Source organism: Brachionichthys hirsutus, chromosome 17 (genome assembly GCF_040956055.1).
Source record: "Brachionichthys hirsutus isolate HB-005 chromosome 17, CSIRO-AGI_Bhir_v1, whole genome shotgun sequence".
Taxonomy (NCBI): domain Eukaryota; kingdom Metazoa; phylum Chordata; class Actinopteri; order Lophiiformes; family Brachionichthyidae; genus Brachionichthys; species Brachionichthys hirsutus.
Genome location: NC_090913.1, coordinates 10,887,535 through 10,915,348, shown reverse-complemented (window position 1 = coordinate 10,915,348; position 27,814 = coordinate 10,887,535). Strand labels below are relative to the sequence as shown.

The 27,814-nt window shown below is 47.3% G+C and overlaps 2 protein-coding genes across 2 annotated transcripts; both read right to left on the bottom strand.

The window, feature by feature from the left end:
• Positions 1–424: 424 nt before the first annotated feature.
• Positions 425–5,270, bottom strand: pdlim3b (PDZ and LIM domain 3b). Its single transcript, XM_068750833.1, has 7 exons — positions 5,123–5,270; positions 1,963–2,114; positions 1,754–1,838; positions 1,490–1,677; positions 1,261–1,388; positions 925–1,036; positions 425–851 (listed from the first exon to the last, which is right to left on the bottom strand). Exons 1-7 carry the CDS (start codon positions 5,213–5,215, stop codon positions 662–664), a joined length of 948 nt encoding a protein of 315 aa, XP_068606934.1. The 5' UTR covers positions 5,216–5,270; the 3' UTR covers positions 425–661.
• Positions 5,271–7,661: 2,391 nt separating this feature from the next.
• Positions 7,662–27,032, bottom strand: LOC137906407 (sorbin and SH3 domain-containing protein 1-like). The gene is made up of 26 exons (XM_068750668.1): positions 27,023–27,032; positions 26,417–26,506; positions 26,063–26,089; positions 25,821–25,945; positions 24,959–25,570; positions 22,779–22,908; positions 22,399–22,559; positions 21,159–21,225; positions 20,462–20,512; positions 20,158–20,362; positions 19,928–20,042; positions 18,244–18,315; positions 16,774–16,830; positions 16,089–16,138; positions 15,346–15,521; positions 12,461–12,540; positions 12,257–12,354; positions 11,762–11,876; positions 11,538–11,666; positions 11,235–11,429; positions 10,261–11,082; positions 9,559–10,005; positions 8,988–9,068; positions 8,126–8,163; positions 7,927–8,033; positions 7,662–7,838 (listed from the first exon to the last, which is right to left on the bottom strand). The coding sequence occupies exons 1-26, from the start codon at positions 27,030–27,032 to the stop codon at positions 7,777–7,779; spliced, it is 4,122 nt and encodes a 1,373-aa protein (XP_068606769.1). The 3' UTR covers positions 7,662–7,776.
• Between the last annotated feature and the right edge of the window lie 782 nt (positions 27,033–27,814).

Below are 27,814 nucleotides of genomic sequence, written 5' to 3'. Positions count from 1 at the left end.
TCTCCCCCGGCAACAAATAACTTCCTAAATTACATTTTGTTCACTATTGCAGGAAGTAGGACGGAGAGATGGACACAATATGTGGAGACAAAAGAAAAGAGCTACCCCCCCCCCCCCCCCCACACACACACACGCTGTGGAACACAGCTGGGACATTTATTATAGTACCTAATCAATAATCAGTAAAATCAGCGGCCGATACTCAATCAATCATAAGAAAAACAACTAAAGATCCCAAACCTCTTTTTGACCTTTATGTGATGACCCGGTTGCCATGACAACCACAACATTTCGTCACAGATCTGACTGCGTGGTTAAAGAATCCTTTAGCGCCCCCTGCTGTCTCAACACAGTTACTTCTGCCAATAATCGAAGTCAATATTTATTTACCAAAAGTTATTTTACCAACGCTCCAAACACAGAGGACGTTCAATATGAACAAAGGTCTTTATTGGAAATAAAATATATCGATTGACAATTCAAGGTGGAAACGGAACGACGCTGCGCTTTGTAATCGATTCTCTTTGCGCTTTTTTATTATTTATGTTCAAGCCAAAAGCGTCTCAACAGGTCGAAGCGTCGCGCCACCTCAATGAGGAAGGTGTGTCGAGAACACGTGACCTAAGAGAGTGTGTGTGTGTGTGTGTCTGTGACATTCCATTTACGCAGAAGGAAAGGTCGTGACGAGTTCCAGTCCCTCCACCGGCCTCATCCGGGCGCGCGCGTGGGTCTCGCAGCACAGTCGGCCCTCCACAAAGAAGTAGCCCTTCTGTTTGAGGCTGACGTCACAGTCGGAGCACACGAAGCAGTCGGGGTGACGGAACTTGTCTCGCGCTTTCACCACCGTCCCGCTGCGTCACACGAGAGAGGCGTGAGAGTGACGTGAACAAACACGTTGTCGTCTCCCTGCTTGGGAATACTTACACAATCCCATTCCCACACTTGTCGCAGACGGGCAGCTTGTGCAGGTTTCCCGTGGGCGGGTGCGGTTTGTCCGTGGGAGCTTTGACCGTCCTGGTCCCGATGGGACGAGTGCCTGTCCCACAAGGGAGAGAGAAATATTCCTCATTTGTGTACGCAAGGTCACTAGAGGTCACTTCAGGGAGAGCTTCCTGTCAACGAACACACCTCTAAATGCAACCGTATGCCCAATGCAGTATATTAAAACGCATCTAAAGCACTAAATACTGCAATAACTAAACAGAAACAAACCTCTACGTGCGTCAATAGAAGACAATCAGAGTATCGGGAGACATTCACCGTCGCTGTCGACGAACTCCTGCAGGGCCTTGAAGGAGCCGGACTGCCGAGGAGCCTGAGGTTCCTCCTGGTCCTTCTGCAGCATCTGGTAGACGTCGGACTCCTCAATGCTCTTCAGAGTCCTGGGGCTGAAGGGCGCGTCCACACACACACACACACACACACACACAACAGGTCAGGATACAACCTGGAGGTCAGCGAGTGACGCAGACAGAGTGAGAAGCGTCACCTCACAGGCTTCTGGGGGACCAGGCCTCGGACCTGGCCCTCCATGGCGTCCTGGATGTTGCCGGAGGAGTAGAGGCCGATGGGAGTGTTGTACGACGCACTGACCACCTGGTGCCCGTCGTCGATGTTCGCCGCGGCGATGAACGGCTGAGCTTTCCGATTGTGCGCGACGCCGACGTGTTTGTGTTCCTGCGGAGGTAGAGGACGCGACCGTCAGGCGATGCCGGATGAGCCCAAGGTGGATAAACGGGATCCTCACACCGACCTGAGGTTCCGCTTCCAGGTTGATTTTATACGGGTGAGCTCGACCTTCCTCCACGACGCGTGGCGACCACAGTTTGGCCTCATTTCTGTAAACGACAGACAGACAGACGGGCAGACCCCGCCGCTATGATCGTCTCCCAGAAACGCTTGATGGTGGAGATGCTTATCCGTCTGATTTCGTCTGATCGTGTGCGTGCTTTTCGGTCTCACCTTTGGACAGTGAGACAGAGCTTATAGGTGGCTTCTTTGATCTTATTCTGGGCTTCACAGTGCAGCATGCCGGCAGCTGGAACGCCCTCGATGGCCAGGATGACGTCGCCAGGACTCAGGTTGGCTATGGAGGCCTTACTGCCAGGCGTGATCTGGAAGGGAGTCAGAGATGTAGGGTGATGCTGTGAATCATAACGCCGATGTGTCGTCGCGTAGAAATAAGAGCACGGTTCATTCATTTGCCTCTTTTCAGCTTTATTCTGAAAGGGCTACTTGAAGAACTTTGCACATTTATTTATTTTTGAACAGTTGCACTTAAATTTGATCACTTTCTGGGGGGGGGGGGGGCATCCATGTGAGGCATTCTGGTCTGTTCTTCATACCCATCTGTAATCACAGCGATCATCTTCCTCTCTCAGAGTCTCACCTGCCGAGACTCCGCTAAGAGGCCGGACTATTCCACGCAACGCACAACGGAACAGATTCAGGTCTGCTCGCGACCCTAAATCCACGCTTGATGGAATTTATGCCCTGCTGCCCTGGATGCGATGAAGTTTAGTGGAAACGACCTGAAGCAGTCGTTCCCACGACCTATGCTAAAGCGCACTGCATTACAGACGCGGGAAACTCAGCTACACTGGGACGGTGCATTGAAACTTGAATGAGGTTATCCTGCCTATAAATAAACTTTGGGTGGACGTGCTGAGGGGATGTCTCATGCTGCCAAAGGGGGAGCTGTAATTTACACAGGAGCATTTGTTGGATGGCTGTTTGCTTTCCTGCTGCGTTTAATCTGCTGGACTCTGCGTTCCTTTCTGTCCATGTTTGAAGTCTTTTACAGGTTTCCTTTTTTCAACCTTTGCTTCCTCCAGTTTTTGTTTAGTCCTCATTGCTCTCCATTTAACCTCAACTCTCTTAAATCTGGTTTCTTTCCCACCTCAACGATTCTTATGCATTAAATTATCCAAAAATCAAAGCAGGGCAAACAACAACAAAAAAAAAACATTCTTACTGTGAGATGGGATAGTTTGGATTATCTGAATATTATTATTCTCTTTTTTATTGGGGTAAAAGTGAAGAATGAATGTGGATTATATTTAAAGCTGCATGCATTAAAAACCTGTGAATCAACAATGTTTCACATGAGCTCTTTCTCGTTAGCCCTGCAAGACCGCTTTATCATCTTTTAGCTCATTGTTTTGATTTTACTGTCCAAGCTGCATTTAACTGACCTTTATTTGGCAATATGCAACTATTTCCAGCAGAAAAAACAAAGTAAATTCAGTGTCTACAGCCAAACAAGAGCAACACAACGTTAATGGGTTCTAGAATACTTCCTTCAGAAGTTGGTTTCGAGCAAAACAAAGATTAAAGGAGACAAAGCATCTCACATCATCAAGATCTCATAAAGACAGCAGAAAATAAGACTTTTGTTTACTTCCCTCACCCAGCTGGGAATGGGCAGGATGTTCCTGACCAAATATGGACATAAAGGCTTAAACAAATCACAAGAGTTCACTGGCGTTCAGTTCCTTCCCTTTATCTCAGAGGGAGAATGCGTTTGTGAGCTCTTCTATCATTCTTTACTTTCATTGTGCCTCTCTCTTACATGAACATTTCCTGCATGACTTCTTCCATATCATTTCCCTCCATTCCATCCCAGGCTCTCATCACTGTTCTCATATGGAGCGCAGACACAACAGGTGTGAGGCTATCGGACAGCGCCGGCGGTTTGGAGACCCAACTATATACTTTCAGTCATTCCTGAGGTAGCCCTCTAAATATAGACCCCCCCCCCCCCCTCAGAGCAGGATTACAGTCTCCTCGCATCTGATCCTACAGCCGATGGCAGACAAAGGTCCAAACGTTTATTTGGTGGGGAAAATAAATAGTTTGTATATAATGCACAACTAAAATGCTGAATCTATTCTGTCCTTTTATTTTATTTTTTATAAATTAAAGTGAAATCTGGAGTCCACTCCTTTGAAGGTGCCAAAGCGAGGACAGATCGTTTGAGACAGGACGCAACCATTTCCAACAGGCATCTGTAAACAGAGACGGAGGTCTACGCCGCCACCGATCATTCACACTTTGAATCAAGTGACTGTGATACGAATGATAAGGACTCACACGATGCTCCAAGCTAGCCGGCGGCGGCCTCAGCAACACAACAGACCCATAATAGTGCAGGGCGGGACAGCTGTGAACCCAGAGACTCTTGGCATGGGACGACCTCACAGCAGTCTAGATATCTAACTTCCCATCAGCCAGTGGGAACTGAAGCAGCCTCTTGGATGAGAGGCGAGATGCTATCCAAACCTTAAATGGAAGTTAAGGTCCTGTTGCTTCGGATTCAACCCTTCATAGCCGCGATTGTAAACTGATGCAGCGAAGCTCTCAAAGTTCAACGTGTTGGCTTAAATAGCGATGGGCCTGAGGGTGAGCCTTGAGGTATCCCAATGCTATAGGAGGAGGGACTCTTCCTTATTGCCCCCCCCACACACACATTGTACTCTTGGGCAATGTAAGTCTAACCATTCTAAGGACAGGTCCAGAGTCCACGCTGCTGTTGGTACACTCGTTTATTTGTCTCCAAACGATTTCTGCTAAAAGCTTTCCTTTGCTCTCTCTGAGTCTTCTATTTGGTCAATTCTGAAACATATTTGTTCCAAATGTTCCTTTATTCACATCTGGAGACTCCACTGTCAAATCCATCCTTCCATTCATTCTCTCTGTTCCCTTCATTCACTGAGGTGCTACTCAACTCCACTGCGAGTTCAGCGAGTTCCAAGATTCCTCTGGAATCCGCTCAATAGCTTATTCCTGAGTTCATTTGTCAGAGCATGACGTAAGCCGCTATTCGGGTCTAAGCCTCCTGCATTTGCCGAGGCACAGGTGCAGAGCTCATACCACCGTCGACCCACAGACGCCTTCTAGATTTAACCCTGCTGAAATGCAAAAAATCGCTCCTCTGGACTAAACCACAGGGACATTTAAAGCACATTTGCATTTCAGAAAATGTCAGCTGATGTCACGCCACGCTGTCCTCGGCCCTTCGGTCAGAATCAAAGAAGTGTTTTAAGCAAGTTATTTATATTTTGGCTCTGAAGCCTTTTCAGGTTTATTCTGTTCTTGTAATAGAGACATCCTCTGGACTCACCCTGGAGATGGTAAGGGGCTGGCTGAAGTCCTTTCCTCCCGCCAAGCGAAACCCCCAGGGGGCTGGACCGTCCAAAACGACATTGTGCGGCATGACCCTTTAAAGCCTGCCTCTGCTGTTGGACAGCAACAGGATGGACGGGAACGGCACAGCAGCGAACCAAGTTAAAGAGTAAAGGAATATCGAAGTGATGGAGGCTTTGAGCCATGTGGGCGGGTGCAGAGGGGTGGAGAATGGACAGACACCCCCCCAGGAGTGAAGTAATTGGTCAAATTTCGGAAACTGGCTCCCTCCGTCTCAGTTGCTTTTTCTTTATTTCCTCTTTTACTACTTGTTCATGTCAACAAAAGATAATACTTCACCTTAAATCACGTGCTGCTGTAAAATGCAGTTGTCCAACTGAAATCAGTCTGTAAACAGAGGACGCCCCCCCCATCACTTCTTATCCCTGCAGCTCAAAGTCTGGCTGTCCTCCTCCGGTTGACGGGTCTTGCTGCTCCTCTCCTTATTTGGTCTGGAGGCGCAGCTCCTCTCCGAGGCCCTGGATGTCTCCACAAGCACATTCCAGCCACTATTGATCTGGATGGGAACCAGGAATCTCACCCAGGAGCTTGTTATATTTCTACATTTAGATTGTCTATTATCTGTAAGTGAAGTACGTACCTACCTATTGTGTTAAAAGAAAAGCTCGCCCATGTAGCACTCTGGCCGATTTAAAGATGGACTTATTTACTGTTGGGTTCTGCAGTAAGTTAGTAACCATGGCGATGCATCTCAGAATCACCCACAAATATGAGAAATTTATGGGAGCATGTCAATCTAAACTTTAAATACTATTTCTCAGCTTTGTTTGAATTCAAATGTTGCCATCAAGTGTTTCATTTTCACAGAGCTGCTCTCTCCTGCCACCACGTGGAAATTGTGTGAAATATACATGAAAGTTCCATCATTTCAACTTGTTCCGAGGGAAAATATGAATTTGATTAATTCTACTTTGATTTGTTAAAATGAAAAAAAAAAAAAAAAAAGGCTACCGGGAATATTTCATCTACCAGCTGAATTTTATTAGCAGTACAGCTCCATAAAATCATCTACTGATTCTTGGAGCCCGTAGAAATAGATGGGTCCAAGAATGTGTGTATTTGTTGTCGACACAAATAACACAATAAGAATGACATTTTCACACGTAGAAACACAGCAGGAGTCAAATTCAACTCGGATCCGTTCCTACTAACGAAGGCAGACGAGAGTTTGTGGTCAGATTTGTGCACGTCCATAAACTGGATCTATCCATTGAGATTAACTTTTTTGCATCATAGAAGAGGCTTACCTAAACAGTAAATGGCTATTAAATACGTGACAACAGGAGAAAGTTCTGCCTGCCCAGCAACAGTAAGAACTGTGAAAAGGTGGGGGGGCACCAGTGATGTAAAACATAAAGAAAGGAGGACAGGAAACCAAACGTGATGGTGGGTGAGAAAAAGCTGGCTTTATGAAGCGAGTGGATGTTGGCCATTTTACAGCTTTCATACAAAATGCTTACAAAAAAAAAAGAAAAGACACACCACAGATACACACACACACACACACACACACACACACACACACACACACACACACACAGACGTGTTGTCACACCAGCCGGGCGACGTGATGCGTGAATGATCAAATAAAATAGATCTTAAGGTGCTTCCAAAATCATTTTGTCATGAACGTCTATCCTACATGAAACACATTAAAATAAGAAGTAAAGACAGAAATCACATCCACTGTGCATTAATAATAATAATAATTCCTACTGACATAACAGGAAACAGCGAGCAACAAAATAGCCTTAAAATAAAGTCTCACGGAAAAAAAAACTGCAGTTCCACGACTGAAGTTTTCAACAAAATGCTAATTCATTCTGAATCGGACATAAATAATTCAACATAAAGCATCGTGTGACTCGTAACTATAGGCCGTATTGTGTTATTGTCGCTCATCGCCAATGCAGGCAATGAGACTTTACAATAAAACCACAATCCTCTGCTGCTGATATTAAAATAATCAACGTCCTTCCGTACCTGCTGGAGCTCTCAGAACGGACTGACCTGCACTCGCCCGCGAATAAATATAATACCTAAAAGGTGGTTGACCTCATTTGCATACTCTGTTCAAACAACAACCTGAAGCCTTAGATTTTACTTCACGCGTGAAAAACATGAAGCGAGATTCTAGATAAAAACACACAATGACAAATAATTAAACCTTTTGTTAAAGTGCATTAATCCTAATGTTGTGTTTTCTATAATCGTATTTAAATCTAAGATATTAGGTCTAAACAGCGAAGAGGCCAGTGTCCAATGTCTCCAACATCCTCTGTGATGTTGTAATGTGTCAGGACAAATAAAGACAGAGGCCGTTCATCGGAGGACGACGGAGTTTGGGTTCCTCCGTGGTAGAAAAATAAATATTAAAAAGGCAATAAAAAAAAAGAAGAAGTTATTTTTCAAAGATGGCGAGTTAGAGCTACATGTCTGTCTGTGTGACTGGCGAGCCACGCGCAAACACAGATGTGCGGCTTCACTTCCTGTCCTGCGGGCGCTGCTCCGAGTGTGATGGACGTGTCGCAGAGAGGGGGCGGGGCTGTGGGCGGGGCTCTGGAATCATCATTAAAGCTGCTTCACGTAGTTTCCTGGGAAGGTTCCAAACAACTTGGTCCTTCGGGAGGTTCCTTCAAAACAAAGAGCGATAGAATGAACGCGTCTGCCCGGCTCACTGCAGCCAAACAGCATTTTGTTCATGGATTCCCTTCCGCTTACCAACAAACCAACCATCGTCACACTTCTCCATTACATCCACAATGTCGCCCTCCTTCAGCTCCAGCTCATCCTCGTTGTGAGGCAGGTAGTTGTACACAGCCTGGTACCTGGGATGGCGAACAGGAGAGTCACATGTACAGTAATATCGGCGTTCCTATTGTGTGTAAGATCTCATTTGTTATCAACAAATAGAACTCACGGGTCTCCTCCTCCGTGGAGCGCATCCTGGACTAATCGCTATGGCAACAATGGAAGAGACACAAACAGTCAATGTGGCATTCATGAGATTTCTGATTCCTATACACAGTAATACCTCGACACACGAGCGTTCCGAGATACGAGCGCGCTTCCAGATGCTGATGCTGGATAGCCGAGCGCTCCAAGCGCCAAGAAACTCAGAAACTGAGTGGTGACGATGGCAGTGGCTAGAAAAGACGCATGATGATGACGATGGAGATGAAGCCTTGAATTATACATCAACGCCAGTACGAGCGGAGTACATCGACAATATGCAAATATAGCATCCTTCTGTTTGATATATCAAACAGAAGGATGCTACCACAAACACAAAGCCTTCCAAAGGCAGAACTATTACGTCTTAGTTTACACCGCTGTTAGGCGGCCGGAACAAACTTATTTTTTTTCAGTTATTTTACATGGAAAAAATGTATTTGACATACGAGCGATTTGACTTATGAGCTCGGTCTAGTAATTAAACTCATGTCGAGGTATTACTGTATATACATATTATATCCGGTATTATGGAATATTTATCACTCTGGCCATCGTGTACTTGTAATCATATCAATGTCACTGAATTTCTTCCCTCAACTGTTGTTAAATGTTGTGAATGGGTCCTTCCTCGCTACACGAGGTGACTCCTAATGAATACATTTAAGACGACGGGACTCAAAGGACAAACTCTCTTGTTCTAAAAATAAAATGAATACAAATAGTTTGCTTTGGAACACTCGGCCACAAACATGGCTACTTCTAAAGACTCGTTTAGCACAGACAGGAGACAGTCGGCGCCTGGGTGAATGAAGACACGGCCCCCCTACCCTTCGACCTCTAACGGGGGACAGGTAGGACCGCCGGGACAAGATGGGGCTGCGAGGAGGTTTGCCACCAACGAGTGGATCCTGCTTAACAGGTAGAAAGACCAGAAGCGACACAGCGGTGACGTTCAAAATGAGCCGAGTCAGCATCTTTGACAATCAGAACATGCACTCGTCCGGCACGCTGAACAGCATCCAGCTAGAACGCACAGCCGTTCAAGCAGCGCGCTCGTCCACCACGCCTCCCTGCTGCCGCCAAACCATCACAGCACACCGCCTACATCACGACGGGGGTTATCCATATCCGTTAATCGATCACCACACTTCTTGTTTTGTCATTCAAATGTCTCAAAATAGCAAAAATAAATACAAAATGCACATCACAATTCACAGGAGCAAAAAGTGAGATCGTCAATTCGCACTTTTGTCTCATGGATGGGATTTAAAAAATAAGAGTCACATTGTGATGTCATTTTTTCCATGCATGAGCAGCATAAATGCGTTAAAGTTAGAGGCGGGTCCTTTCCACAAGCTGGAGCTAAAGGAGCAGCATCATCCTCACAATCCAGTTTACCTTCACCTTAGGAGACCTACATCCTGGATGGGGTAGGGTGGGGGGAGAGCGTGGCGTGGCGAGGGGCGGAGAGACAGGCTTAGGGGTGGGAAGGGGAACGGGGGACTCTGAGCAGGGACAGGTTGTGACCAGAAGAGAGAGACAGGGCGAGTTTAAGACAGATGGATTCGGGTAAGGAGAGTAGAAGGGAGGAGGTGAAACAGGAGGAGACGGTGATGTCAGGAAGCAAGGAAGGGATGGGGGGCGAGGGGAGACGGGGGCAGAGGGAGGTATGGGGATACGATCTCCTTCTTGTTGTGGTGAGAAAGAAGACGAAGGAGTGAAAGAAGAAAAAGAAGTAGAAGATAGAGGAAGAGGAGGAGATAAGGATGCCAGAAGTGACGGTATGGGGTGTGGGGGGAGGCCAGAGCGAGGAGGCGGAGTCACAGTGGGAGGTGATACATGGGCCTATGAAGGTAATGACACACGTCAATAATAAAGCCACGTTAATATTGTTCCAATGCTGATTTATTCATATTTAAGAAGCCTGGAGGAGACATTTAATTAAAGACGTCTGTCCTCGCATCAAAGTAAATTATTGTGTTCAGTGTGCAGGAAGAAAGGCAGACGAGTTTTCATTTTAGGTTTAAATTATTTCCTTCCATGTCCCTTCCAGGCTCCTGTAGCGTTTGCAACCTCAGCAGCTCACACCATGCTCTCTACCTGTGGGCCCCGTCTCTTATTTAAACTGCTAATGTCTCCCTCTTCGTCTTCCTCAATGAACAATTCAGTAAATCCCCTTCCTTTCACAGATGCTGGACTCGGACTCCCGACCACTTGAGTTTTTGAGTTCTCCCCCCAGGTGATGGAAAGTGGCGCCATCATCACAGGCTTGTGAAACCGCGCGGCTAACTGCACGCCGCCTGCAGGGTTGCCGTCCGGAGCGACCTCTGCCGACTTCCCAGCGGGCTCTAAGGATTCCCCATTTAGGAAAGTGGCTGGGGATTCATCCCGACTCGTGGGGAACAGCTCATCATCGGGGTCTCTCACGTGCAGCTCAATGTTGCTGAATTTGTTTACTTGCATGTTTAATCTGTGGCACAGAGGCAGTTGCGTGGGCGGAGCCGTCGACTCCGGTACAGTGCAAGACAAAATATTTGGCTTAGAAAGGTGAGACGTTTGGGCTTTGCCCTGGTCACTGCCGGACCGCAGCCCAGAGTTGAACAATGGGGACGTGAACGAGGGATGAGGATGGAGAGGAGAAGGAGGAGGTTGGAACTGAGGCCCAAAATGTCGGTTGGGATGAGTTCTGGAAACCGTCTGGGGCGGCAGTGCGACGCCTCGGTGGGATGGCACGGGTGAGGGCGGCGGCGTGGGAGGCACAGGGGTGGGGAGCATGAGGGAGGGCGCTGGAGTGGACTCTGAAGGGTCCATTGTGAGGGACAACCACTCGTCGGTAACAGCTTGCAGCTCAGACCTTCTCAACAGGGGGTGAGGGGGCGGGGGGTCATGGGGAGCGGAGGGTTGGGGTGGATGGTAGAAAGGCTCCATGAAAGTGAAGTGGAAAAGAAGTGAGAGTGGAATTTATAAAATCTACAACAGAACAGCGTTTTGTGTTCTTTATCGTTAGCAGTCTGAAACACTTTATTTACATTGTAATTCAATGTGTGTGTGTGTGTGTGTGGTGAGTACCCTACCTTGACTGGTGTGGAGCCTTGGGTCCTGTTGCCAGAGTAACCATGCGCATCAATGTGGTGGGCGGAGCTCTTGGACGGGGAGCGCTTGATGATGTCGACGTAGGCCACAGGAAAGATGCCTTGTTTGGTCGTGTCTGGGATCTTCCCTTCAAACCAGTTGTGGTCTACCTGCCTCATCACGATAATTCTCTCACCCTTCACACACACACACACACACACACAGCGTTCTTTAAATAACCTTTCAACCTACAATAACAAACCATCCCAAATGCGTCCCAGCATGCCGACATTCCGGCACACTACCTTTCTGAGAGACAACTCCACATTGGTATCGGCGTTGAAGTTGTAGCGAGCGACCGCCTCGCCGATTTCTTTGACGCCCGCCGGCGGAGGAGGACGAACCGGCTGCTGCTTCTCTGCCGACGGCATCTTCTGTTGCAATGGTGTAAACAGAGAGAGAGAGAGAGAGAGAGAGTCGGTCGTGTGACACACGGGCGCACGTCTCTAGCAAAGGAACACACGTTTACCTCCACGTATGACATGGGGAATATCCCAATCCGTCCCCGGTGCTCTCCTTCATACCAGTTGTTGTCTATTTGTCGGATGATGTTCACGGCGTCCCCTTTCCTAAACGACAGCTCCCTGAAACGTAGCGACGTCAACAAATCGCCAGCGTCCAGGCGTGAACAGGACACGAAGTGAATATTTGAACCAGAAAGTCATCATAGAAAGCAAAAGAAACTTCTACGCAGGATCTGAAACAACAACATGAGTCGTGGTGCATTCGAGGGCAGTTGGACAATTTAAACTCCGTGTCGAATGAAGCCAGCGGGACTTACAGGAAAAGCTTGAAGAGGCTTCTTCAGTTCTTTAGAGGCGAAATGTCCTCAAGCTTCTCCTACAGGTCCAGTTGACTTTATCCGACACAGAAATCTGCCACAACCTGGATGATCAACGGTCTCCACGGACATGCTTTATCGCCGGACGTCCTTCACCGCGCGCCGAGCATCAACTTCACTTACTTAGCTGTTTGCGCCTTAAAATCATAAATGGCTCTCGCTGGCTGTTTCTGATGGAGAAGAGAGAAGAGAATAAGTTGTGTCATCTGTTTGTGGGTCGCCTAGGAGATGAAAGTGAGACAGAAGAAAGCCCAGCGAGTATTACCAAGAAACAGAGCGTTGAACCACGGCGCTGCTGGAGGAATGCACATGGGTTTAGCTATTTACCTCTCTGTCAGGGGTCGGTCTTCTACTCTGGGGCGTGTGGCGTCCATCCACAGTGGAATAACACCTGGACACATCCTGGTCTGTGATCAACCCCAAAAATAAAGAAAAACAAAAGTCACAGGAGATCCCATAGTGTCCCCATCACGTCACATGCATGCTCACGACACAGACGTATGCGTTGATGAAGTGCCGAATGATGCCGTTCCATTCCAGCAGGCAAATGAGGGAATGAAAGATCCGGGTCAAACATACGTGGAATTTATTTCCATTTCATGGGAGAAACAAGGAGATTTATGATTCTCACAATATGACACATGCAATGATTTAAATGTTTCAAACACAGGGGGGGACCCCTAAGAAATGGAAATACAATAAAATGGCTAGAGGGGGGGGGGGGGGGGGATAAGGATGAGCTTTAATAGAAAAAACAATTTAATTCATAAAAACCAACTAGGAAATATTTAGATTTATTCACCAACCGCAGGAACGTACTGCAAGTTCTCAAATACGTCTCTGCCTTGGATGCAATTTGAGACGCGTTTTGAGTCGGCACCATCACACGGTCGTCTACTGACGGGCTTTACTTGAGAATTCACAGTCAAAAGGTTTTACTTAATGCCATACAAATATATCAAAATGACTAATGACTGACGGAGGATGAGAATCGAGCCCAGACAAGACCGACAGGGGAGATGGAGTATGCAGATGCATATGTGCAGTATTGTATTTGCTAAAGTATAAGTGAATAAAAAGCAAAGTGCATGCACGATCGGATACATGTGCATATTTTAGGTGTGCTGCATTTTTTCTTTATCTCCACCTGAACAACAAAGCTCATTTCCATTTCCCTGCTCGTCTCCGTATTCATTGTTGTTGGCGGTGTCCGAGTGGCGTCCGTAACACGCACCGATTGGTGACTGCGACCGCTGCGTGGAGGGATCCCCTCTGAACGAGGCATACCCGGCGGGGCTCCCATCTGGGTACGAAGACACAGAAGAGGGAGCCCCATGCCAGCACCCCCCCCTCCCTCGTAGGGAGGAGCTTCGTTCAGGCACGCCTGGGAGCAGTTCGGCCAGGATTCTCCTCAGGATGCCGTCGTCGGGCGCTCTAGCTCCTCTGTGTCCCCTCTCCGTTTGGATGTGCTCATAAATATCTCTCAAGGCTGCGTCTAATGCTTCGTATATCGCCCGTTTGGACTTGGGTCCGCTTCCTCGCTCTCCGCCACCGCTGCTTCTTCTTGAGGTAGGCGGCGAGCCCTTTTTTCTACGGAAAGGCACTGGGCTAACCAGAAAGGCCAGCTTGGACATTGCTTGATGGGATTGTGAGTTCTGGACTTGGGAATGGCCGCTCTGACTCTGCTGTGAAGGTCGTTTGTGCTCCAGCCGAGCTTGTTTTCTCTCATGGCGGAGCACGGTGGTAAAGCGCGTGTAAGAGGCCGGGCAGCGACCTTTGCAGGCGCTGATGAGATGTCGGTGTTGGTAGCCGTGGCTTTGGTCTAGACTTTGGTGTCCGTGGTGATGGACGGTGGGAGACCCGTACAAGCTTTCAGAAGAAGTTAGTGAACAATGGTCAAAGTCACTCTCGCTACAAAAGGACGAGCCCTCCGCCTGGATGAAGTCACTGAGGTCTGACGCCGCGGCATCTTGCTCACCGTCAGAATATTCCGGGTTGGCTTGAGGGCCTTGAGGAACAGAAAACGTCCGCCCACGGCTTGCTTCCGGCCCGACTCGAGGCTGGCCCTCAGGTGGGCTGCGAGGCCGTTGCATTTGAACAATGGCGCGAGGCATCGTTGCGGCGTTGCCATTGTTATCTCCCTCCAGCAGAGATTCTATGGAAAACCGGCGTTTTGGAAAACTGGGGGTGCCCCCGCCACCGCTGCTGGCTCGAGATGAAGAACCGCCTGGTGTGGTCATGCCCGAAGGCATCTCGTGGTCGTCCAGGTTCGGCATGGATTTAGACTTCTTAATGAGGATCTCATATTCAGAAATACGGTTTGTCACCATATCTCGTGGTACCTCCAAGCCCCAGGAGGGGGTCCAAGGAGAGAGGCGATGCCGATGCAGGTGAGGCTGTCGCTCCAGATCCAAGATGCGAGCACGCACTGAGCGGATGATTTCAGAAGGGATGAGCTGAGCTCGATCAATTCGGTGCATCTTTCGATAGAGCTGGAGAAAGCCCGGCGAGTCGTGCGCTCTTCGCCGGATGAGGCGAGGTAATGATTGTGTGTGGCTGGATTCAGCCAAGCGCAAAGGATTCCCGTCACAAATCAGCGACCCGGCACTTTCCGAGCGGGTGGCGTTGCACCCGCCAGAACCAGAATGTCCTTCGCCGAGTAAGTCATCACAGCTGCGTGACTTGAGCTTGCCAGAAGGCGGAACTTCCTCTGCATTGCCCCAAGCCTCAGGGTCCAGGCATTTTGTGGGACAACTGTTGGTGCAACAGACTGACTTGGAAGAGGAGTCTCCTCCCTGACTGGCATCCTCCAGGCAATGATGCACAGCATCGGAGGGGGGAGGAGGTGGACAGGGTCCCTGACAAGGCCCTGGGGACGTCATACTGTGTGAATACATGTTACATGTGTCCCCACCTTAACGGAGATCCAACAGAGAGCAGCGTGGTGGAAAAGAAGAAGCAGGAAAGCGTGTTAAGCAATAATGACTAGGAAAGAAGGCAGAAGAGGAGGGGAGAGGAAGAATTAGAGAGGGGGGGGAAAGAAATCATCTTTTTTTAATCAATCAAGGAAGCCTTTGAAAGGCATTATCCCAGGACAAAGACAACAAACGAGGACAATGCAACAATCCGAATCCAGGGAAAAGACAGGAAATCAAAAGGACAGAGGGAATATCATACAAAATGAAAAAGGGATGCATGTGAGCATGAAGTACCTTTGAGTCTGGAGGGTGAAGAGGGTGAGGAGCGAACGATGGGTTTCTTTAGGCTGCTGCTGGGTCTGTGAGAATCGGCGGGCTTTGGGGAAGTCGCTGCTCTGACCCGAGACTGAGCGTTCACCTGAGAACTCGATGGTTCAGACTTCCTTCTCTTCCTGTAGTCGCTGGCGGCGCTGCAACAAAGTCAGACAGCGGTGACCACGCCTTCACCTCGAGGAACTACTCCACATGCTTTGTGGGTAAATTCTTCACTATTTCACATCTTTAATCCCCTCATTCAATTCAGAGTCGTCCCACTATCATCCTTGTGACCAGGAAGACGGGACAACAGCGATACTTAACTTCTTGTGAGCCAACGGACTTTCTATTCAGAACAAACCCATTCAATGTCACTAATGTGAATCACATGGTCCATTCAAAGAAGAAAATGCAGTGGAAAAAGCAGGCCGCTGGTGAAAGGGAATCGGACAAGGACAGGAGGGGGGGGTTGAGGGAAGGACTGAATCAATAGGTTTGCCGGGTTAATTTATTCTGACTCAGTCAGAGGGAGGGAGATGCAACGCACCCTGCCTTTAGTGACAAAGGCAACTAAAGACGAACAGTAATCTTTGCAAATACAGAGCTGAGGCAGGAACGAGCAGCTGTGGTTCCACGCTGAATCACCAGGGCCGCTATTGTTGTGAGGATGGGGAAGAGGAAATGAGTGTGATGCAGGGAAATATTTAAGAAACAGAGGTTACCTTGCAGGTCTGTCTGGAGCGCTGTCAGCAGGAGCGATGTGTAGGGATGTCTGAAACGGGGCAGACAACAAAAGAGGAGAGTAAAGCACCGCAAGAACAAAGACGCGAGGCCACAATGCACAGCGTGCGTGCGTGTGGTCGCTGCTGTGCCACACTCAAAACGCTCCCCGAGTTTAAGGTGCAACGAATGCCGGTTCCACGTGGCACAGCCTGGATGAGACGAGTCCCAGCGGTGTCAGCAATGAACATTAAACGCCAGCTCTTTTTGGAAGACGATGGCAAAGGGTGGTATGAAATGAGCTCAAAGAGCAAACAGTGTTCTGCAAAACCTGGTATGGATCATCTGGAATGGACTCACTGCTTAGGAAGCTTCTACACTCGATCAGCAACGATCTCTTTGAGGAAAGGCTAAACAGCTAATGCAATTACTTTATTTGGGAACACAACATGTTAAGGGAACTGAAAATGTTGGAATTAATTTCAAAAGGAAAATGTCAGCAAAAGAAATACTGCAGTTCAGGGCAAAAAGCAAAACAAACAGTTCAACCATAAACAAACGGACTCATTTTATCATATCTAATATTATTTGATCAATATAGATTCAGATTCCTATGATCTTGACTATTATATGTTAGAACTCGTGGCATTAACATCAGTACTGGAACACTCGTGAAGGTGAGATTACCTCAATGCGCCGGCGAGCAGAGATGTCTGGATTATAATCCAGCCGTTTTTTAGGAGGCTTGAGCCCCAAGCAGCAGCAGTGAGCAGGAGCAGGAATAGGTAGAAGGTGAAAATGAGGTGAAGGTGGAGAAGCAGTGATGACATCATGGGGAGAAACAAACAAAAACAAAAACATGGAGAGATTGAAACCAGTTAGAGAATCTGAGCAATCAGAGGACTGGTTTATATGTAAAACACATTGGACACACACACACAACACCCTTTAACTGACGAGCACACACCCACAAGTCACTCGTGCACTTTCCATTTCCACCTATTCATTTATTCCAATGCTAATTTCAAAATAGCAGTGTTTAAATCACAATATCACCCATCCCAACATAGGTGAGGCCCACGACATCGACCGTTAAAGCAAACGCACACACCCACACAGAAGCGTGTCCGTCCACCGCACACACATGCAATGCAAGAGCAAGCCGTGAAGCAGAAAGCCAAGTGAGGCCCAAGCTGTACTGTTTCATGTGATTCTGTGCTCGTTTACTCGTGTGGCTAAAACTACACTTCACAACTTGAACCTTGTGTGTTGAAAAACACACAACTGGCCAGCTGAACCAATCAGGACATTCCAAGGACTTATTCAGCGATGTCACATATTTAAAATATGACAGGTAGAAATCTCAGCAATCAGCCAAATGTGACTCTGGGACGTCACAACAACCTCCAGGTGTGATATTTTAACCTGAACATTTCGAATATGGACACCAAATGCCATGTGGGTGTGGCCAAAAGGCATGTTCTCGTGACACAAGGTGTAAATCAATCAAACTGGGGTAATATAATCCCATCTCTGTGGTTTGAGGCCGTCCCGGCTCTGATCCTCGAGGACATTAGTACCACTTGCATCCAGCAGATGGCAGTAGACCATTTATCTTGAGCAAACTGCTATATTTTTAATCAAATATAAACATGGGCTGAATACAAAGGGTGCTTTATACATGTGTGCACCTCCAAACAGACAGAGTTTCCAGAGCAAAACGAAACTATAATGTCGAATAATTATCTGTTGCACGTTCAGAAATGCAACGATTGATTGATCTACTGAGACCTGGATGTTGTTAGGAGTGATTGTTCTGTACAGCTTGCGGTCTATTTTGCTGTTTAGTTTCGGACAAGATGCAAAAGTGATCCAACTCAGTAAGAAGATTATATGCAAGCATTTCAAACAATCCGACCCCCCCCCCCCCCCCCCCCCCCCCCCCTCAACAGAGCAGAGACGTAACAGCCTGTCACAAGGGTGTAGGCAGGGTGGATGGGAGTCACAGCACCCGGCAAGTACCACATGCCCAAACAACTAGCCCCACCCAGTACTACTGGGGGGAAACATTTAAAAAGATCATGGGTGGGGTGGAGAAAGTGGGCGTACGGCAACGGCAGGGTTGTGGTTGGCGGAGCAGCGATGGCCCCGACTTACCGGCCGCCCAAACTCCAGCTCGGAAAAGAACTTATACCAAGGCTCGTTCTCTAAATCTATGTCATCATAGGTCTGGGAAAGCATGACAGTGACAAAGAGAGGAGGTAGAAAGACAGACAGAAGAAAGGAAGTGTGGAAAGAAGGACTTCATGGTTAGGAGTGGGCGCAGGTGGCACAGGGCGATGGACACAGGATGAACCGGGATGAAGGTTCAGCGCGACAGCAAAAGTCTCTCGTCTCGCCGTCTAAACACTAATATTATATTATCAGACAAACACAACTTGTATAAAATAAATGCAATATAAACAGACACCGACCAATATTTAAAAACATTGAAATTCAGGTTCAATACATACATTAAATATGTATAGTCAAAGGGCGGGCGGAGACAAGTTTTTAATGGTGTCAGGATGCTTAAATGACATGTACAGCTGCGCCACATCCATGTGGAGATGTAATGACGACGGATTAACCGTCCCAACGGTCAAATAAAAAGGACACAAACCACACCGTTCTTAGCCTCAAAGATCGTGAGGTTAATTCACCAACAGAAATTAGACATTTCCTGTCAGCTAAGTACGAGGAGAACCAGCCGAGAGCAGCTTTGTTGAAACTAGCCTGTCTATATAAGGCCAGGATGACAGATGGGGTCAAATGCCGAACTTAGATCAGGCAATACACAAAACAAGCTCCGGAGTCAAGAGCCAATATTTAGAAACGTATGACTCTGAGGGGGCAAAAAGATAAACGAGATCGTTGTTGAGTGCCTGTAGCTATAATTAATATGTTCCAGTCTTTCTGATAGGAAGGTTGGCCTGGAGATAAGTCTGTACTGTAGAGTGATTGATGATGGACAACAAACGGTGCAGGGCAGATTATTTCCATTTCATTTTTTTCACATTTTTGTAGAGAATACATTAAAAGGTGGCTAAATTACAATGCGCACCCATTTCAACGTTCTCGTTCTTTGGAGCTACAGATGATCCAGTTTAGTTTAAACTAGTTCAAAACTCGTTAAATAAACAGAAATAAAGCTGCACTTAAAAATCAGTTCTGAAAATAGCAACAGAACGTTAAAAGTGTCGGACAGCAGATTAACCAGCATGTGTTCCATTCTGCTCTCTGCAGCTTCCTCCCCTTGTTTCTTTATCACAAAATGATGCGTTATTTGCAGAGCGTTCTCCCCCTCTTTGCAGTCATTCCAAATGACTTCTGCAAAAAGCTCGGCAGAAACCTTTCCATTTTAATCTTCCACACATTAAGACATTCTCCATCACGCTTTATTTTGCTCAGGCTTCTCATATTGATTTTTTTTTTGGCCTCCCTCAAGCAAATTATTGCTTTTCTTCGTCAAACGAGTGAACCGCCTCCGCAGTCACAAAATCACGCAGCGTTGGAAACCTTCGCTGTTTCACGCCCACACTGTCTGAGTAGAAACTCAGACGAAAAGCACATCCACTGAAAATGTCTGGGAAAAAAAACCTTCTTATTGAGAAAGAAACCTCTGATAAACACGATTAACTCTCCAGAAACGAGAAACAGAGTAGGACCAGAAGGAATATTTGAACAATAACAAGCTTTGATCATATCTCCAAAAGAAGGCAGTAACGTGACCACGGCTACCAAACGTTTAGGGATTCGCTATATTGAAACGTAAATAAAATGTTTCCCAAAATGTACTCACTGGTCTTTCATGCTCCAGGATAGACGATTTCCCAGGTTCATACTCAAAAATACTCTTGGGCTCTGCGCGGTACTTCCGTGTGTCCACTTTCCTGTTGGGGGGTCCCCATTCATTCCTGCTGCGAGACAATCAGAAAATATGCCTCTGAGGAAACCGCTGCTCAGTATTCATGGAGTATTTTTAAACAAATAAAAATAGAAGGTGTCTCGGGGTTTATGAGCTCCTCTTACATGTCGACTGAATCTTTCTCACGGTCGCCGTCTCTGGCTCTCAGCTGGAGAAGAGACGGCATCGGTGGAGGGGGTGGAGGCACGGGGGATGGCAAAGGCTCCAGATGACCCCCGTTGTCCGAAGGGCTTTTGGCGAGTGGCCTGTAGGTGTGTGTTCGGGGAGCAGGGTGGGCCATGGTGGCGTTGGAGGGCGGTCTATACTCATCTATCGTGACAGGGACACATCGAAGGGAAAAGTAATGAAGGGGGGGGCAATCTAGACAGGGCCGTTGATTTGTTGGATGAAACAAAGGGCATCTCTCACCATTGTTTACGACGGCGTATGTAGCGCTGTAAGTGTCAGAATAATCATCATCTGCAACGGAGAGGAACAAAGAGTGATGGGAGGTTTGTGCATCATAGCGAACAAGTTCATGTACTGTAAAACCATTATCTATCCATGCTTCAGTTCTGCAGGTTTCACACAAATGTGTGACGTATTTAACTTAAAGACGGGTGCTAAGGTCGAATTATTCCACTGCATTTTTCCTTCACTCCTTTTGGGTTCCGCAGACGGGGCAACTTTAATATTGCTTCATAAACTCACTGAGAATGTGTGCAAATGGAAATGAGCATGGACGCTCTCCAAAATAACGATGTTTGTCAGGCACACACACTGATAAATTGAACGTATGTGTGCGTCTGCCGCAGCAGAAGAAGCCCGAGCAGTACAAACAGAACAAACAAGCCTTGTACCGACTCTCTGATTCAATCAAGCCCACCAAATTTGATTTCCCAGGACAGCCAAGGGTCCATTAGAGGCTCCTCTCAGTTCACTTCTCCTCTCCGGACTCTTTTGCTCTCATTTAATGAGTTCTGGCTCTGAGCCTCTGTGGCACTTTTGTTTCAACAAGAAACAACACGCTCAGGGAAACAACGGCGCACGCACGACAGATTCTGGATCACAATGTGCAGCGTCTGAATTGCATTCAGCCATCTCGTGTCATCCAGCCCAGACCTACCTGCTTTGTGAACCTTGTGGATCTGCTTGAACATGGTTTTGTACCAATCCTTTGGCCTATCCACCGTCTGCAGAGAGAAAGAATCTGAACATACAACAGGCTGCAGGGTGCAAAAGAAAGCCGACTTGAGAAGAGAGAACTTTAAAAGCTGCTTTCAGCCAGCCTGGGGATCCAAATTTTGCCCAGAATTTCACTTTATGCTGGTATACAAAACATTTATGATACATTAGTTTAAAACTGCTTTCATTGTTATATATTTCTGTGTTTCACTTGGAAATTGCTCATTTTATTCGTTCACTCAACTGGGATAATCCTTTTTAAATTATTATTATTTTAGCACAAGTATATTCAAAAAGCAGTTTGGTCAGTCTAGAAACTGAAAACCTCTTCGTCATCATTCACAACAGTCAGAACGTGGGTTACGTGGATCTTTCGGCTACGGGTGCCATCAAGAACTTCCTCAACAACCGGGGTTCTTTAAGTAACAGTGTGTGTGTGTGTGCATCAACGGGATTAAAGTTGTGTTGCTAAAAAGTCACAGCGGGATCCCCCCGGTGCTCGGCCTTGAAAATACAGGAGGAAAATCTGGCATGTGTGTCTGCAGGACAGATCTAACAGCTGCTTCCAGAGAGAGAGCTATCAAATGGCAGAGAGGCTTAATCCTCCCTTTATTCAGGAGCACTAAACACCCATTCTGGACTCTGGTCAGAGGCAGCCTGGCTCCACAGTGAAGGAGTGTGTGTGACTGAGCATGTGGAATTGGCACGGCCAAGAGACGGGCCAATTACCGCTTCACTTTCCATGGTTACCAAATAAAGTGTCCACAAAAATGTTTGTCTGCTCACAACAGGAAGCATCTGTTTTCTTTTCTTTTTTTTACCTTTCACCTTTATTCTTGGCTTTCAGTGCCCGTCTCTTTTATTCGTCCTCCAACTTTCTCTTGCTCATAGTTTAACATGTCAGCTCCTAAATGCCATTCTTCATTAAATGGATAACTGTGTGACACCAACATGAAACCCTTTAAGGAGATAACACACAGATAAACACTTTGACGAGGACGCAGCAGGGACCCGGCTGCACTGAAGGAAAAACCTCTCCCGAGCTTGTATTAACTAGGACCGGCACAAAAAAAGGGGGGGGGGGGGGGGGGGGGAAGTGAAATTGAGATGTTGAGATGGTGGGATTGGGAGAGAACGAGCTCGGTGTAATCCCTTCCTGCTCTGCTGGTGGCTGGACTCACTGTGCGGATGGCGATGGGGATGCCAGAGTTGTCCACGGGGCCGATGCCTTCGTAATGCGGGGCTTTAATGACGGACACCCTCTTTTCTTCCTCTGAGAAGCGGGCGATAGGCACAGTGCTGCTAATGGTGGAGTAGCCCGACACCACCGACTCGCTGCCCTCTACGAGGAAGAGGAGATAATGACAGAAGAGCTTCAGGGTTCAAGTAGTATCTTCTACATTTGAATGTTTCCGAGCGTACAGTTATTCTCGAGCCGTCCAGGAGGTTCTGTGAAAACCCCAAATTGCAAATGCTTGTTCTTAATCACACTCCTGCATGCGGATCATTTCCGCAGCACTGATACTTTCAGTGGCTTCCTCAGCTTCCTCAGCTCACTCACCTGAACTCCTGCTCTGTCTCTGGAAGCCGGTGCGGAGCGAGGAGGAAGAGGGAGGCGAGTAGGACGGAGGGGAGGGGGGCCTCTGAGGATGGCTACTACCTCCGTTCATAGCGTGACCGAGGACCTGGCCCTACAAGTGGCCCGAAAGCCATAAAGAGAGATAATCACTCACTGCTAATCACTAAAGTTACTACTGAATAGTGGAGAATGTCTGTGCGCTACCCGTCAAATATGAGATAAGGAGTGTACAAATCCAAATGAATGAAACCAGATTAATTAGTTTTAAAACTCCACTCTTAGTCATTGTATTGTGATAAAAACATACCATACTGACAAGGGAGAGAAACCTCATATACGACGTGAGACAGAACGCGGCTTCACTGAATCTGAAGTGATTGCTCATTAGAAGAAAGGTTAGTGAGGGAAAGGGACACCGATTGAATCGCTTCACTTCAAAACAGACAGAAGAGATTACAACAGAGATGTGAATTAACACAGACAGATTTCATTCACCATAAATAAGACAACACCAACAAGACAACGGAAGTGATCCTTTGACATTGGGAGGCCCTCCCATTCAACAGATGTGATTTCGTGTGACATGCAATAGAAATATTCTAATTTAAAGGCCTGCGTTCAGATTAGAGACTCGGGGCAGCATGACAACCAGTAACTGCAGGCCCTAGCAGGACGCCAAAGCGGCAAGTTCAACGTGGATTTATTGCCAACCAGCACACCAACACCCTGTTGAAAACACTTGGACTGTACCCAATGATGACATTTTCTATCTGTACTTTTATTTCTGTGATCCAGACTCGTTCACATGCTGCAAGAACAAGGGCATTGTTGTTCTTCAACTCTATTCCTAACGACATCACACATCATAATCTCGAGATTATAAAAGCCTCCATTTCTCCCTGATTTGTCACAATTATTTTTTTTAACGTGGCCTTTAAGAGAGTGAAAAAGAGGCATAACAAAGAGAACCACACACACACACACACACACACACACACACACACAGCTTTGATTAATAGACTAACATCATGAGGGAACATAGTGGGCTGATTTCAATTTTAGTATCAGAGTCAGTTGGTGATTAGTGAAAGGGAAAAAGATTTGTAGAGTTGTGTGATGGTTGCTTCAGCCGTCCAAATGAGTGTGTGTGGCGAGGGTGGGGGGGGGGCGGGGGTTATTTGGGAATGATACGTGTTGCAGCATTGACTTGTTGGGATAATTACGTTAGTGAAAGTGCCGGCTGCAGCAGTGGAAGCCGCAGCGGTTGTTAGCGCATCATCAACGCCAGCAGCGGGTGTGTACGTAGAGACGTGGCTGAGGGTGGGCGACGGCGTGGGCGAGCCCCCGGGCGAGTCCAGGCTACAGATCTGCAGCTCGTCCAGCAGACCCGCCGTGGACGACGAGTATTGGCTGAGGGCTGATATCGTCACCGGGGAAGCTGAGGGCGACACGCAGCCGACCGTGGTAAGGATCGGCCCGCAGGCTGCGCCGCTAGGAACATACGGGGCGGGCGACAGAGTCTTGGGCATTAGGCCTGACAGGGAGTCGAGTGACTCTGAGCTGTGGCAGCGATAGGGGGAGTGCCGTGCTGCGGGGTCAGGGGAGGGAGGCTCCTGGTGTTGGAGGGAGAGGGAGTTGATTGGAAAAGGAGAGGAGGAGAGCGCTTAGTGATTCACTCATTAGTCATACTGTCACAAAGGATGTGCGGAAGTAACACATGAAGCTAACAGAAGGTAAAACGTTGCTGTGAAACCACACTGAGGTGTCGCGGTGCTGCAGCATCATCCTCCAAAAACGTGACTGATGCTGCGAACCGAAGAGGCTCTGTTAGTTCACACTCTGTGGAAGGCAGCAAATACAGAGACAGAAACGGCGGCATGAAATAACAGTTGCTTGTAAGACATACGGCACGAGTTCACTCGCGTGTACAAACTGAAAACCAAATGAGTTCGGTTGGCTGGTTGAACTGCAGCACCGACACCAACAGTGTAAAAGGCCACACGTACAAGCGTGCGTGTAAAAACGTGCGCATCTTGATTCCTACAGAAAGGCAGATACCAGAGGAATGAAGTAAAGTCCCCGTTTGTGTGTCAACAAACCAAACCAAAAGGGCTTCATTTTTCATTTTTTGAATACCACACTATACGGAGCCACTTATGTACCAACAATCCTGCAGCCGATGGTCTTGGTGGAAGTGCGGGACGATTCTCCGTCATTTCCGGCTTGGATGGAGCTGGGGCTCGATCCGGGACCTTGGCTTTCCCCGTGTCATTTACAGGCTCTGCTTTTCGATTCCCGTGGCCCAAGTGGACAGAAAGGGAGGCTGTCTTGGTCCCGGGCGGAGAGAGGGTGGGGCCCCTTTGTGGAGAAGGGGAGTTGGGTAGTCTGGAACCTGTGGTCTTAGTTTGGGGGTTAAGGTAAGAGTTGCAGTGATCTGGAGGGTCAGGGATGGTGACCGGGGTTAGTTTGAGTGAAGACACCTTGCGCTCCTGCGGCTGTGTAGCAGCGGTGGTGGCAGATGCACTACAGTGATAACTTGGGACAGTGGACTGGTGTCCCTGCTGGACCCACTTTGCATCGGTCTTGGAGTCGGAACAAGACGACATGCAGGAATCTTTCAAAACTGCTTTCTCATTCTGAGTGAATGTCAATAATCCTTGGCTGAACTCGTTAGCCAGGGCGATGAGGGGGCTGTAGCCTGGAGGATTAGTGCCAGTGGGCGAGAGGAGGAAACTCTCTCTCCTGGGGGGTGGCAGCGGCACATCACTCATGTCCTTATTGACCGGTTAGAATGCAAAAGCCGAGAGGAGTTCAAGCAACGACAGCACATCATCAGAACAGACATAGATATCAACAAGTTGTTCAAACACATAAATATCAAGTAACTAATCAGTCATTTAGAACATTTTCCAGAGAGCTTAGTTATATATTTTATTATAAATATATGTTATGTTCTTTCCTTCTATAATTGCCAGTAACAGAAAGTGAACGTGAATCTGTCGGCGTGGGATGCCCGACATTTACCTGCGTCGGTGACTTTTTGTCCTGCAGGTTGGGCCTGACGCTGCGGAATCCTTTGGCAGCGAGAGATGAGCTGCTGGTGTCTCCGTTCTTAAGGACATCTGTTACACTGTGAGACCGCCAAGAATCTAAAAGATAAAGGTCGCCATACTAACATCACACAACGCAGCCTTAACTCGATTAGGTCCGGCCCTACGGGTCGCACGCATCAACCCGTAGGTTCTCCAACCTGAACAGAGACTTACCCAGATCTGGTGAGTAAGAGTCACTCTCTGGGGAGGAAGAGGAGAAGAAAGAGTTGTGAGAACATTTGAGGAAGGAAAGGTGAAAATGAGCACTAATTTAAAACAGCAAGGCGTAATTATCAGAATAAAGCAGCTCCATCATTGATGGTAGGCATGCATCAATCCATGCCGACATGAGAGGAAGTAAAGAGCGATGGAGAAACACAAGAGCACCCTCCAGTCTGAACACTGCTGAAGCACACAGACAGCCGCAGCCTCGCTAACAGTGTCGGGTACGTGCTAAAGCCACAGCAGGTTGATGAGGCCCACACAGGATCCCAGACGAGTTAACTGTGTCGTTGTGTGTGTTAGTACCTGTGTTTAGATTTGGTGAACTCTGGACCCTCTTCACAGGAGAGAGCACGAGTGACAAGGCGACGCTTTTGCGAATTAATCCGCCGCTTTCTGAGAAATCACAGCCAAGCATGATTTTACAGAGGCAGAAGCAGCATGCACATGCAAATAAAGAAACCATACCACCACGGACACATAATGCAAAGACGTGGATGCAAAGCACATGCATTTCAACCGTCTGATTATTACTGCACAAGCTATACGTGGTGAGTCACTAGATTTCAGTATATAGCAAAGGTTTCGAGCTCATCCTTTCATTCATCTTCCTGACAGAAAGGTCCGCAAGTCGGAATCGAACCTGCGGCGTCCTTACTGTGAAGCAACAGCGCTAACCACTGGGCCACCGTGCAGTAAGTAAATGCTTATGTTTAAATCATAAAATCTCTTTCCCTGGCCACACATTTAAAATACAGAATTTAACTTGATTGTAGTAAAATTATATGATAATTCAGCACAAATGTGTCAGTATCCCCCCCCCCCCCCCCGGGGGGGGGGGGGGGGGGGGCAGCGTTCCTCCGAGGTCCTCATCCAGTACATGTTTTGTGTATGTGGTGGGCGTATGCGTACCTGTATTCATGTTGAAGAGCACTTCTTACTGATCCACTGCAAAGGAACACGCTTTCCTGGAAGCCAAAGCAAAGTAAGTAACGTTTTTCAGCACTGTCATGTTGAGCAGCTGATTGGGCCTGTAAAAGCACAGGAAGTACCGGTAGTAGGAAGTTTTTTTTATAGTGATTTAAATTTAGAAAATTATTATGCATCTGGTTCAAAGAAATATTCTAAAATGTTATGTTGTGTACATTCTTGTATATTACATCTTGCTTCCTGACAAGCCATTCGGTGTACTTTAATTCACACTATTTAAGGAGCAAATTTCTTGGTGCAGGAATTCTGCAGTGATTGATGAGGAGGAGCAGCAGAAATGCAGAGTGCTGCCATTCTGCAGCAGACTGCAAGTCAGCTAAAGTCAAACTCCTTTCACACATTTCATTTTTCCCAGTGTTGAGGAATCCCGTGGGCTGAAGCACAGATCTCCTGGACGTGAAATGTGAGAAACCGAGGGACAAACGGAACGGAAGACTGCACTTTTTAATTTCCTGACAAAATACGGTTCCGGGAGTGTGAAATCTCTAAAGCGTTCCCAAATTCCCAAACGCAATAGCAGTTCAGGCTAATTAGCTGGCTAGTGATGCATGAAAATAAATTTTAAAGTAGCAAAGTCAGAGATGCCCATCCTTTTGCTTTAACTGTATCTGGATAGGACCCCATTACTACGAATAACTTAAATGGTTATTCGTAGTAATGGACTATATGCATGAACATGAATGACTAACAGATCCTGATAAAAGATTATTATGA